This window comes from Asterias rubens, chromosome 1, assembly GCF_902459465.1.
Source record: "Asterias rubens chromosome 1, eAstRub1.3, whole genome shotgun sequence".
NCBI classification, from domain to species: Eukaryota; Metazoa; Echinodermata; class Asteroidea; order Forcipulatida; family Asteriidae; genus Asterias; species Asterias rubens.
The window spans coordinates 7,761,208-7,774,850 of NC_047062.1; the positions used below are offsets into that span (position 1 = coordinate 7,761,208).

Consider the following 13,643-nt stretch of genomic DNA (forward strand, 5'->3'; position numbering starts at 1 on the left):
CTAAAATGAGAACAAACCTAAAAAAATAAGCCTCCAATGAAATTAGCCTCAAAAAGAAATGAACCTCTAATGAAACTAAGCTTTCATTGGAAATAATAGAATAGAATGAAACCTCAAAAAGCCTCCAATGAAAATAAGACTCCAATGAATACGAGTCTGTAACGGAAATCCTTTTTCTTGCAGATGAGATTCGTCAGGACCTTGAGGATGCTATTCTACGAATGAAGCCCTGGGTTGCAGAGAATGGAGAAACATTTTTTGGTGGCTGGGCTCGTATGGCTCAGGTAGGATTACTGAGTGATTATTATTATTTTATATAGTTTTCATACAGAAGTTAAGGATGCCTCATAAGTGAACCTAATCACTGTAACTCGCAAGCCTAGGAAACCTGCCGTCGATTTCACAAAGAGTTAGGACTCGTCTTATCTCGAGTTAGGACGAGTAACTCTTCCTAACTTAGGATTAATCTTAAGGTCTGCATGCTACAGTGCAGGGTTGGGACTCGTCTTAAGTCCTAAGATTAGTCTTAAGTTAGGAAGAGTTTTTTGAAATCGACGGCTTACTACATGCATGTGAACTAGAAACACTGGGGTTAACCTCTTTTCTTCAATGATTAGTGTTCTGGGTTCTTTTACATGCACTAATTATTCCTAGTACACTGGACCTACGGCTTAATGTCCCATCCAAAGGCCAAAGCAGTTTCTTGCACAAAGGCACAAGTGCCACACTTGGAACTCAAACCCACACTCTGCTGATCAGAAACACCAGAGCTTGAGTCTGGTGCTCTTAAACCGCTCGGCCATGACACGCCAAATGCTTCTTCCAGTGATCTCTTTTATGTGTTGGAGATCTTTGACTGGTTAATTACCTTTTCCCCCTTTACAGCCCATCACGGCTTTCTCAGTGGTTGAGGTAGCTAAGCCTAACATAGGGGAGAATCATCCGGCTAGCGTCAGAGCTGATGTGACCATCACGCTAAACCTTCGACGACAGATCAAGAATGAGTGGGAAGGTAAAAACATCATCACTCTGTTATTTGAAATAGTTACTGTTATTTGAAATAATTACTGGATGTTTTCAGCCATCAAACTATCATGCTAGTTGCACAATATCTACAACTGCATTACTAGAAATGTGATTGTAAAAGTAATTAACGGCCTGATGTTTCAACCCTAGTAGAGTCTTTCTCAAAGGCTAACAAGTTGGGAACTCTGCTAGGGTCGAAACGTCTGGCCCATTAAAGGAACACGTTGCCTTGGATTGGACGAGTTGGTCCATAAAAAGCGTTTGTAACCGTTTGTTATAAAATGCATATGGATAGAAAGATCTTTTAAAAGTAGAATACAATGATACGCACAAATTTGCCTCGAAATTACGTGGTTTTCCTTTTACTCTGCGAAATAACACGGTCGGCCATTTATGGGAGTCAGAAATTTGACTCCCATAAATGGCCGACCGTGTTAGTCGACGAGGTAAAAGGAAAACCGTGCATTTTCGAGGCATGGTTGTGTGGATCATTGTGTTCTACTTTTACATCATCTTTCTACCCATATGCATTTTATAACAAACGGTTACAAACACTTTTTATGGACCAACTCGTCCTATCCAAGGCAATGTGTTCCTTTAACTATTTTTTGCATTTATACCATAGGTTCTTTAGGCTGGTAAGCAGTTTGCAAAGCGTCAAGACATCAACTTTTTTTTTTGCATTTATACCATTCACCTTTAGGTTGGTAAGCAGTTTGCAACAGCTAAATTCTATTTTCTCATTTAGAAATATCACTAGTAATATTGAGTTCACTAGAAATATGACTAATAATATTGAGTGTTCAAAAAGTGCATCAATGTCGAATATTTGAAATGTTGAATTTTAATCAATGAAATTATTATTACTATTATTATTATGCCCTTAGGTTTGCTATTTATAGTATAACGATCACAACGTTTACAATAGTAATGAGCAATATATCAACAAATCATTAAACATTATACAAACAAAATAACAACAATTGATTCTTTATACTGGAAAACTGAAGTAAATAAGTCACTGACTTTTAAATCTTGATTATCAGCTCTGCGTAAGCATGACGTAGCATTCCTAATCAGTGTGCGACCCATGAAGAAGATAGGGTCAAGGTTCAACCTGAAGGAGGAGCATTTCATTGAGTCAGTAGGCCTGCTCCATGTGAGAGGTTGTGAGGTAGAAGGGATGCTGAATGAAGAGGGAAGAGTCATTGAAGATGGTGAGTAACCCCCTTCCCCCAGTACTAACATACAGATTTAGTAAAAACTGCTAAGCCATTCAAACTAAAATTTGAGCATTCAGGTTGGCTCAGTGTTTTTTTCCCTGCCTGTCACATCGGTTTCAATGAATAATGGTTATAATTAGAACTTTCATAGTGTCTTACATCTAAGCATGAAACCCAAAGCACTTAACAAGGAAGGAAAAAACAATGAATAAGAAAAAAGCACTACAGCTTAAGCTCGCTACAACAAGAAGCACTCCATAAAACAATTTAGAATAAATTTCTAGTTACAAATATTTGTAAAAACATATTTAAAAGGATCTAAACCCCAGCTCTGGTAATTAAAATAAGGAATTAAACTGGTTAAACATTATAGCAACAAGGGAAATAGAGAGGCTTTATAGCCTTTTTAGAACAACTGAGGGAAACATGACACGACCATTATGAGATGAATTGTTCCAAACTGTGACTGACGATGCAGCAAATGATCCGTCCCCATTAAACTTTGACAATAAAAATTTGATTTCTGATTCAAAGTGCATGAGAAGTTTGACAAAAAAAGGTGGAGTTTTACCAGAAACAGATTCTTCAAAATGTGATTGTAAACACAAAAACTTTTCCTTTACTTTTTTGCAAACATTATCAGGGCCTGACCCGAAACCTGAGTTGCCTGGTGCCCAGCGTACCTATCGAGTGTGGTTAGATTCCAATCAGTACCAGCAGGATATGGCTGGTACTGCTGCAGGTGGAGAGGATGTGTACGAGTCCTTCAACATCATCATGCGCAGGAAGCCCAAGGAAAATAACTTTAAGGTGAGTTACTTACAAATCTGGGAAGGGTCCCTAAGATGTATTGATTGACAGACCTGATACTGCGCATGGGCAATTTGAAATTTGGAACAGTAGGTGGCAATAGACTTACTTACCAGGTAAATTTACATTGTTTACATAGTTCTGAGCAAAGTTCTGAGCATGCGTACATTACCAAGAACAATGAATTTACCAGGAGGATGCTGCTTTAAGACACTGGACACTATTGTTTATTGTCAAAGACTAGTCTTCGCACTTGGTGTATCTCAATATATGCATAAAATAACAAACCTGTGAAAATTTGAGCTCATAATAATGAAAGAAAAAACACCCTTGTCACACGAAGTTGTGTGCTTTCAGATGATTGATTTCGAGACTTCAAGTCTAAATCTGAGGTCTCAAAATCAAATTCGTGGAAAAATACTTCTTTCTTGAAAACTGCGTTACTTCAGAGGGAGCCGTTTCTCACAATGTTTGATACCATCAGCAGCTCGCCATTGCTCGTTACAAAGTAAGGTTTTATGCAAATAATTATTTTGAGTAATTACCAACAGTGTCCACTGCCTTTAAGCACTGCCTTGGTAGTTGGTCTTGGCTCGGTGGCGCGCGAAGGCATGAACAGGAGAAGCTAGGCTTAGCTTGATGTAGCGTGTAGGTTGGAGCTGTAACTGAAGCCCACTAGGAGGTGGTAGGGAGTGTGTGCTCACTGAGCTGAATCAGTTGTTGACAAGCACAGGGAAGGAGAGTAGGGAACTTACTGTTTCTTCCATTTATTTTGAAAATATATTAAGATTCTTGGTTGTCTATTTCATTGTCACTGTTCGGGCTGTTTTAGAGACAATTTGTTACCCTGTGCATGCATGCTGATTATTGATTGTCTAATTCATTGTCACTATTCAGGCTGTGTTAGAGACAATCCGTAACCTGATGAATACAGACTGTGTCGTCCCAGACTGGCTCCATGATATCATCTTAGGTTACGGAGATCCCGGTGCCGCCCACTACTCCAAGATGGAGAATCAGATCGCCACACTGAACTGGAACGATACGTTCCTCAGCTTGGATCACCTCAGGGCGGGGTTCCCGGGTCACAACATCAAAGTTACCGCTACGGACCCTGCAAAGCAGAAGCCGCCTTTTCGGTAGGAACTCATCAATAACTTTGATAATGCTTCTTGTGCTATCTTGTAGTTAGTTAAACTGTGTTTGGTCTTCCCTTTTCAGGTTTTATTGGTTTTAGGTTCTATTTATTCTATCTTCTTTGTTTCACTAGCTATTGTCGTTAAAAAAACATGTAAACACTTCAATTTTAGCCTCTTTAACTACTGTCGTGTAATTTGTTCAATTGAATAATAAACCTAATTGAAATGAAATGAAATGAAATTTTGAGGGCGAAATCGTGTGAGGGACTGAGTAAAGTTGAAAGCATACTACTGCTGTGCAATCGTGCACTTTTACTTTCTCAGAAACCACTGTGATTTATATTTGTAAAGTGTTAGTTGACAGTTGGAGTATTCCAATTGAACAAACAGCATGCAGCATTGGTGGGTGTGATTGAAGGGGGACGCCAAAGAAAGCGGGAACAATTTCCCCAATTAGTTAAGAATTCTCTACCTTATTTTTAAGATACAGAAATAATCTTATTTGGTAGCATTATTTTGTTTATTAAAACTTTCCCGGTCACTTCTGCTGGGGAAAAGACACTTTTGACTGTAGGAGATGGTGTAATGGAATGGGGCAAACAAAAGGGGAATGATGTTCCAAATGGGTTAAGAATTCTCCACTCCTTCTTTAAGATGCAGAAACATTCTACTTATGAAAACATCTCTATTTAGACTAACTTTCCTCCATCAGTTACCCTGATGCATTTGAATGACCAAAATTAGTTCAGAATTCTCTACTTCACCTTTAAGATACTGAAATTTCTTATTTGTTGCGTCTTCTCTGTTTAGAATAACTTTCCCGGTCACGTCCGGCGGAGGAGGAAAGAAACGTAAGAAGGCAGAAGAGGAGAAAGAAACTGAGAAGAAAGAACTGGTCGTTGAACCCCACGTCATTCCAAACAGAGGTCCTTATCCGTACAATCAACCCAAAAGGTGAGTTTCAAGAGAGCCTTTCTGCTTTATATCAATCGATGTGCAATCAATTTTTAAAATCAGTAAGAATAATGTAATCATAATATACATGAATAAATGGTTAACTTGCGGGTACAACTACGTATTCAATCTAGTCTGTGGGAGTGTTAGCTCTGAAAACATCCAGTACGGTCTTGACATTTCAAACAGTTTGCTCTGCTCGTCTTTTTTACACATGAGCTTGAATATTATTATTATTATTATTATTACAGAACACCATAAAATGTACAAAAATATGTATATAATAAAAATAGACATGTGTACAAAATAACATAAAATCAAACATAAGAAATACACCTATTAACAACTTAAACTTAAACGCAACTAACCGAAGACGAACCAAAATGAAAAATAAAAAAATAAAAAAATGGAATGGCTATGTGGGTCAGGGGTTGCAAAAGTAGAATGAATCACTATTACCCGCAGGTATGCAGCCTCGTACAACGCAAATGCTATGTGTTAGAATGCTATGTGTTAGAATTCTGAAAAATTAAATTCTGATTCTGATCTTATACTGTAGTTTCTTTAAAGCTTTCCTTCCCAAACAAAAGTAATTGTTGGGGTTGTGCAAAGAACAATTTACTAAAGTGGGAATTGAACCCTCGGGCTCTACCAAATGAGCTATAAAGGGCTAGATAGTTCAGTTGGTAGAGCCCTAATAATAATAATAATAATAATAATAATAATAATAAAAAGACTTGTAATGCGCAAGAATCCACCCTGCTGGGTGTTCAAGGCGCACAGCCCTTGCATGTTCATCTGGAGGTCATAGGTTCAAATCAACTCTAGTCAATTTTTCTTTGTTCAACCCAAAGTAAATTGCAATTTACTCGGTCAGTTTACCTTGTGGGTTATTATTTGAAAAAATAAGATTAAACAGTTTTTGCATAAATTTGGTTTGTGTTCCACAAGCCTAGTTGAAATCTTGAATTAGACGTTTGTTTTCTTTTTACTGAGCGGTCAAAATGTATGCCTTATTTTTCAATTTGATTATCTTTCAGAAATACGATCCAGTTCACCCCCACACAGATAGAGGCCATCCGAGCTGGCATGCAGCCAGGCCTTACCATGGTATGCTAAACCTTCAGATCTGAAGTAAAATGCAATCCATTTAATTCAATTGTACATCACCCTTGTGTATGCATTAATTCATCCCCGCCAAGTCAAGCATTGTGGGGTGTTTCTTGGGGCTGAGAATCCCAAAACACTTGGGCATGGCCCTCCAGTTCACAGTGTTTGTAACGCTTCTCAGTCCATTACACAACACATTTTAACTCTGTAGCTTCAAAGGATACTTGGCCTAGATGGTTTCAGAGGATGCCAAACTGTGCTGAACTTCAAAATACCCTTCCATTGAGCTAAAATTGCATCACTGGTGTAATTTTCCAATTGTCCGAGCATCAATCTCGAAAAAATGTCCCTACACCTCTCGACAAAGTAGGACCATTTATTTCAGGGCCGGTGTCGGCCACATTGGGCCGTATTCATAAAAAAAGCATTTGCTTTTTTTAAGGCTTTTGCTTACATTTTTGATACATACAGCTGTATAAAGATGTAAGTAAAAGCCTAGAAAAAGCAATTGCCATTTTTTATGAATACGGCCCAATACCTCCAGCTTGGAAGTCAGCAACCCCCAGGTCACAGTTGGGTACTATTTTTACACTGTATCCCACTTTTGTTGGGTTCTCAAATCTGTCTATAATAGCATAGTTTGAGGCCCTACAAAATATTAATGAGGCCGAAGCGCTGTTCTCCCTATTGACCCCTTGCACGCACGTCACACGCGGCGACTGTGCCACGCTCACCATGTTGGTGTAAAACCATTTAGGTGTAAACGCAACATTGCCTAAAATGCGCGCTTCACTGAATAATGCACAGAGTGACATTGCCCACCAGTATGGCGCATCCAAGATTATTCTGATGATGGTGTCAGGTGAATTGGGTCAATTCAGTGGGGTGCACTCTATAGTTTGTTGGCTTATATAGCACCAAAAGATGCTTAAGTTTACATGTTTATACAAGGATATCAATGGTCTATGGAAGTCGAATGTTTGTGGTGAGTTTTGATAGTGACACTGTTTTGTGTTTTTGTCTTCAGGTCGTTGGTCCACCAGGCACAGGAAAAACAGACGTTGCTGTTCAGATTATCTCCAATATCTATCATAACTTTCCCTCCCAGAGAACACTGATTGTGACTCACTCTAATCAGGTAGATAAAGCTGGCTAAACTAGTCACAGTATTTCAATCTGAGTTATTAATCAATGCTCGAAGTTTAACACCAGACTCGAGGCTAGTGGTTTTAGCGTCGGACTGGCAAACTCATGACCAGACAAATCCTTTTCTTTTGAGAATAGAGGATCTAAGTTTAACACCAGACTGCAGGCCCGAGGTTAGTGGTTTTAGCGTCGGACTGGCAAACTCATGACCAGACAAATCCTTTTCTTTTGAGAATAGAGGCTCTAAGTTTAACACCAGACTGCAGGCCCGAGGCTAGTGGTTTTAGCGTCGGACTGGCAAACTAATGACCAGACAAATCCTGTTCTTTTGAGAATAGATGTACAATACCCTCAAACAAATGAGAATGTTTTTTTCTCTTTGTGCTGGTTCAACTCAAAACAGTTAAAGGAACATTACAGAATTTTTTTTTCTAACAAAACAGTTGCTGGCAGTGTAAGCACTTAATGTAATCCACTATGAACATAAACTGACAAACCTGTTTGAGATCGATCGGCCATCTGGGTCACGAGAAAATAATGAGAAAACAAACCCGATTACACATTTTGCACGACATAGATTTAAAAAAATGAATGAAAAGCTCACTGAGCGATAAACTACAAACGGGAAATCAGTTTTATTTATTTCTCATCAAATTTGACATTTCAGACAGAAATATTTCAAGCATGTCATCATCATTAGACCATGTGTGTTTTATGTAAATCTGTGAGCTGAGACAACTTTTTTTCTTACCAATTCTGCAATGTGCCTTTAAACTGTGTAGTAAGTGTTTCTCTTTATATAAGATTTTAAAAATTATTATTAGTGGTAGTACTTATACACGCTTAGTCAATTAACTCAATTATTTTTTTAAATACAACTTTCTGCATGTAGGCCTTGAATCAGTTGTTTGAGAAGATCATAGCCTTGGACATTGACGAGAGACATTTACTACGTCTTGGTCATGGAGAGGAGGCTCTGGAAACAGAGAAAGACTTCAGCAGGTACGTCTTTACTTTCATACAACACCACAACTTTCTCCCTCAACAGTGGTCCGCTGGCCAAAGGCTAGTTATAAGAGACCCAAAGACCAGTCAAATTCCTTCCAAATGGTCCGACTGACATGTTCAGTGGTGAAAAGCAGCAAGTGATTATAACAAATTGTGTAGCAGAAGTAAGCAGGATACCAGTCACAGATGGTACATGTGACATGGTATTTTGGTTGGTACCCTTATTCTGGTCAGCAAGATTATATTGTACTACAAGCTACTTTTTGTGCATAAATGATAAAGCAGCTCTATGAAGTTGGGCTCAGGTTTTTGAATTTAGTCTCGTGTGAGGCATCTTTCATTATACAAATCTTTTAAAGGAACATTACAGAATTGGTTTTGCTAACAAAACAGTTGCTGGCAGTGTAGGCACTTTATGTAATCCACCATATACATAAACTGACAAACCTGTAGAAGTTTGAGATTGATCGACCATCTGGGTCACAAGAGAATAGTAAAAAAAAAACGATTACACATTTTGCATGACATCGATGCAAAATTAAAAAATGAATAAAATGCTCACTGAGCGATAAAATCCAAACACAAAATTAGATTATTTATTTCTCATAGCATATGACATTTCAGACAGATATATTTCAAGGGATGTTTTCTACCATCATCATCATAAAACCGTGTAAGTTTGATAAAATCTGTGATCTTCACAAATTTTGGTTCTTACCAATTCTGTACGTTCCTTTAAGTATTTAGAAATAAGTAATGATGAAATGTGTTTCTATGTAGGTATGGACGAGTCAACTACGTCTTAGCTCGGCGGTTAGAGCTTCTCAAGGAAGTTGAGAGGTTACAAGAAAGCCTGCGTGTCGGCGGGGATGTTGCCTACACCTGCGAGACGGCTGGCCACTTCTTCTTATATCAGGCAAGACATTTATTCCAGACACTTTCTTTTCGCTCTATAAAAAATCTCTGTTCAAATTCAGGTCTTTATAACTTCAGATAACAAACCAGGGAAACTGACTTGGTAAATTTTAAGGAAACCACCAACATAGGGATAGATAGCTCAATTGGTAGAGGGCTGGCACGTTAATCCGGTGTCTGCAGTTCAAGTCCTGCTCCAGTAAATTTTTGTTTGTTCAACCCCAAATCATGTAATACTTACCAAGACAGTTTCCCTTGTGGTTCATTATTTAATATCCCCTGAAGGTGATCCCTGACTGCCACTTCCCAGGTTGTATCAAAAACTTGGATGTGAACCCTCCTTAATGACAGTTGATGGGTATATGGCTTCTGACTGGCACCCCTGAACAAAGATAGTGACAAAATAGGGAGACTGCCAACATACAATAGGGCTAGTCTTAATAACTAGGAACCTTTGCAGCCCCCCCTCTCCCGCACAATGTTGAGTAAATAATAACTTGGTGCTGACATTTTTGTTCACTTCCTTAGGTATTACAAACATGTATAGCAAGATGGGAGAAGTTTCTGAATAATAGGGAGACTGCCAACATAGGGCTAGTCATAATAACTAGGAACGTTTGCATCCTCTGCACCCCCCCTCCCCCGCACAATGTTGAGTAAATAATAACTTGGTGCTGCCATTTTTGTTCACTTCCTTAGGTATTACCAACATGTATAGCAGGATGGGAGAAGTTTCTGAATAATAGGGAGACTGCCAACTTAGGGCTATTCATAATAACTAGGAACGTTTGCATCCTCCGCACCCCCCCCCCCACCCCCTGCACAATGTTGAGTAAATAATAACTTGGTGCTGGCATTTTTGTTCACTTCCTTAGGTATTACAAACATGTATAGCAAGATAGGGAGAAGTTTCTGAATAATAGGGAGACTGCCAACATAGGGCTAGTCATAATAACTAGGAACGTTTGCATTCCCTGCGCACCCCCCCCCTGCACAATGTTGAGTAAGTTATAACTTGGTGCTGACATGTTTGCACTCTTCTTTAGGTCGTAGCAAGATGGGAGAAGTTTCTGAGTAAGGTGAAGCCGACTACCAGCGGACAGAGGAGCGACTCGGAAGACATCCTGGAACACTTCCCTTTTAATAAGTACTTTGAAAATGCACCGCAGGTACAAATTATATATCTATGAGCTTTTATCTCAAATCACTTCAGTAAATTGAGGTAAACTTAGTTAACTAGGTGAGGTTTGCAGTAGCACCATTTGTAAATCTCTCTCGAGTAGTGTCGGTTCTGAACAGAGCTGGTGGTTGACAACTCAACATTTTGATTCAGTATGCTCTGATCGTCTTCAGGAGGATGCTGGACTCTGTTGCTGGATGCTGCTTCAGTAGCGCAGTAGCCTTGGAAATTAGCTGGTAGTTATGGGTTTTGCTGGATAATGCATAGAGGTGGGAACAGGAACAGAATAAGCTTGGCTTAGGCTGGAGCTGGCTACTAAACTTGGCTACTTCAGAGACTTTGATAAATTCAACGCTTGTTCAGGGAAATGTGAATACGCCATTTATAAAAATGAAACTTCTTGTGAATCGCTGTTTCAGTTATGAGGAAATAGTTTATCTTACTCTTGTGTTTGTGTGAATAAGGAACTACTTCAGATAAATCAAGTTTTTCTTTTTTCTTTTTCAGCCTGTCTTTAAGGGGAAATCGTTTGATGAAGATATGGACATTGCAGAGGTAAGTTATACATTCTGCTTCTGTTGCTTGGTAAGGCCAAGACCAGGGCAACATGGCCTCCGTGAAATTCCAGGCCTGCAAACCAGCATTTTCTCTTGCCTTTCACTATGCAATGCTTAAAGCCATTATACACTTTCGGTACAGAAAAAAAAAATAATATCACAGATTTACAAATAGTTCACAGGGTTTACAAAAGGTAGTGGTGAAAGACTTCTCTTGAAATATTAGTCCATGAAATGCTTTACTTTTTGAGAAAACAGTAAAACAATATCAATTCTCGATAGCGAGAATTACGGATTTATTTTAAACACATGTCATGACACGGCGAAACGTACGGAAACAAGAGTGGGTTTTCCCGTTATTTTCTCCCGACGCCGATGACCGATTGAGCCTAAATTTTCACAGGTTTGTTATTTTATATATAAGTTGTGATACACGAAGTGTGGGACTTGGACAACACTGTTTACCGAAAGTGTATAATGGCTTTAAAGCCGTCCTTTTACTTTACTCAATATGCCCTTCTTTTTTTCAACAGGGATGCTACAGACACATCAAGAAGATATTCCAGCAGCTTGAGGTATGTTTGTGTCAGTTTGTTTGCTCCTATTGACAAAATTCACCTTTCATTACATCTCAACAATTCAGCTTGCGCCATTTTGGGAGCCAATATTCCCCTGTGTTATACAGTGTAGTGCGCATTTTAGGTGAGGCAGTGTATACACGCTTACTGTAATTTTTGCAAGCAATTTGACTCCAACAATGGCAAGCAGGGTAGACAGTTGCTGTGTGTCATGTTGGTGCAAGAGGACAATAGACGTGAAATCACTTGAGCATGTGCTGCTCCTGTTATTTGGATTGATTGATTAATTGATAGATTGATTGACTAGTTGACAGATTGATTGATTGATTTTCTAATTGTAACAAATGATTGAATGATTTTGTCAAATACGTAACAAATGATTGATTGATTGACTAATTGATTTTTTCAAATAAGTTATAAATGATAAACAAAGAAAAGGAAAAAAAAAATATATAAATAGTAATGTAATGTTTTACTCCAAATTATTTAACTATGTAACTAACTGTTCATGTAATTCTGCTGCTGGCAGCGAATTGAATAGAATTTTAATAAACCATTGAATGAAATGAATGAAATGAATATCAAATAAAATACCGTAAAGAGGTTACAGAAGACATATATTCAGAATTGGTTTTAAGATTTAAAATTTACCATTTTAATGAAATAAATGCTCTTCTCCTTTCAGGAATTCCGTGCGTTTGAGTTGCTCCGGAGTGGACTGGACCGTTCCAAGTACCTCATGATTAAAGAAGCGAAGATTATTGCAATGACCTGCACCCACGCTGCACTCAAGAGACACGATTTAGTCAATATGAACTTTCAGGTATGTCGGCAAATGATTGTGATTTACAAATACTGTCTTGTGATGTCTAGTGAGAAAAATTGCATTAAATGGCTTATGACTGCTCCCCATAACAAAAATATTGACGAAATGGGGAAACCGCCAACGTAAAGGCCAGTTGGCTCAGTTTAAAGGTGCCTGCACGTTAATCTAGAGGTCAAACAGTCTTATATGGAACTATTCTAATTAAGGATACCGAAGTGTTAATTCTGTTATTTGAGGTCTTGAAAGATGAATAAAGCGTGTCACGAATTTTCCTATCAGCTCGTATCGAACTGAATTACGCTGTATGTAGACAACTAACATAAAGTGTGTTCATTTATAGATGTTTCTCCCCTGTTTAATTCACTCGCTTTTGGTATTAAATCTGGTAAAAGGTAGCATTAATAAGGTCTTAAAAATCTTAAATTTGACCTTTAAACATGTGTAGATACCCTGGCAAGTTTAAATCTTGGTTTAGTACATTTTGTTTAAGTTATTTTTAAAGTTACCCTGTCAGTTTCCATGTGGTTTGTAACTCTTTTTTACTTTTTGTTTTTTTATTTAGTATGACAACATCCTGATGGAAGAATCCGCTCAGATTCTAGAGATTGAGACCTTCATTCCACTCCTCCTGCAGGTAAGATTTTTTTTAAACATTCCACATATACGTCTTTTCTGTAGGATTTTGGAAAATGAAAACATGAATGAATTATGAGGACCCTTGAGATTAAATGTATACCATGTATGATAAGGTAGGGTGTCATGGCCGAGTTGTCAAGAGCATTAAATTCAACTTCTGGTGGTTATTAAGTCAGGTTGTGGGTTTTAAAAAAAAAAAAATGTTTATGGAGTGCCCCCTGAAAAGACAAGCATAATATCCCATAGGGATAGCTAAGAGCTTGTTTCAACAGCCCATTCCACGATAAAAAAAAAAAAAAAAAAACAAGAAGAAAAGAAAGGAGATAATGGTTATTGTACTATGCCTCACTCACTAGAAAGTGATGAGAGACACAACAACTAGCATCACCTGCAATCATAACTGCCGTAAAACAGGACGTTACTTAAGGTATTTATTTACTCTACATTTGAATGACTGCATGCCCTGGGTAGTAATGTCTGAGATAACCGATGATGGTAGGCTGTTCCAGATCTTCACAGCTGCAGGAAGAAAAGC

The 13,643-nt window shown here is 38.3% G+C and overlaps 1 protein-coding gene across 4 annotated transcripts in view; it reads left to right on the forward strand.

Moving 5' to 3' along the window:
• Nucleotides 1-13,643, forward strand: part of LOC117293350 (RNA helicase aquarius-like) — a 46,786-nt gene that overhangs the window by 18,202 nt on the left and 14,941 nt on the right. For all 4 annotated transcript variants that reach the window (XM_033775651.1, XM_033775657.1, XM_033775643.1 and 1 more), the window contains exons 17-31: nt 184-284; nt 886-1,012; nt 2,073-2,243; nt 2,893-3,059; nt 3,957-4,198; nt 5,009-5,152; nt 6,193-6,262; nt 7,290-7,400; nt 8,301-8,410; nt 9,197-9,332; nt 10,378-10,500; nt 11,019-11,066; nt 11,602-11,643; nt 12,332-12,469; nt 13,035-13,106. In XM_033775651.1, coding sequence (XP_033631542.1) covers nt 184-284; nt 886-1,012; nt 2,073-2,243; nt 2,893-3,059; nt 3,957-4,198; nt 5,009-5,152; nt 6,193-6,262; nt 7,290-7,400; nt 8,301-8,410; nt 9,197-9,332; nt 10,378-10,500; nt 11,019-11,066; nt 11,602-11,643; nt 12,332-12,469; nt 13,035-13,106 — 1,802 coding nt within the window. The remainder of the gene's footprint in view (nt 1-183; nt 285-885; nt 1,013-2,072; nt 2,244-2,892; nt 3,060-3,956; nt 4,199-5,008; nt 5,153-6,192; nt 6,263-7,289; nt 7,401-8,300; nt 8,411-9,196; nt 9,333-10,377; nt 10,501-11,018; nt 11,067-11,601; nt 11,644-12,331; nt 12,470-13,034; nt 13,107-13,643) is intronic.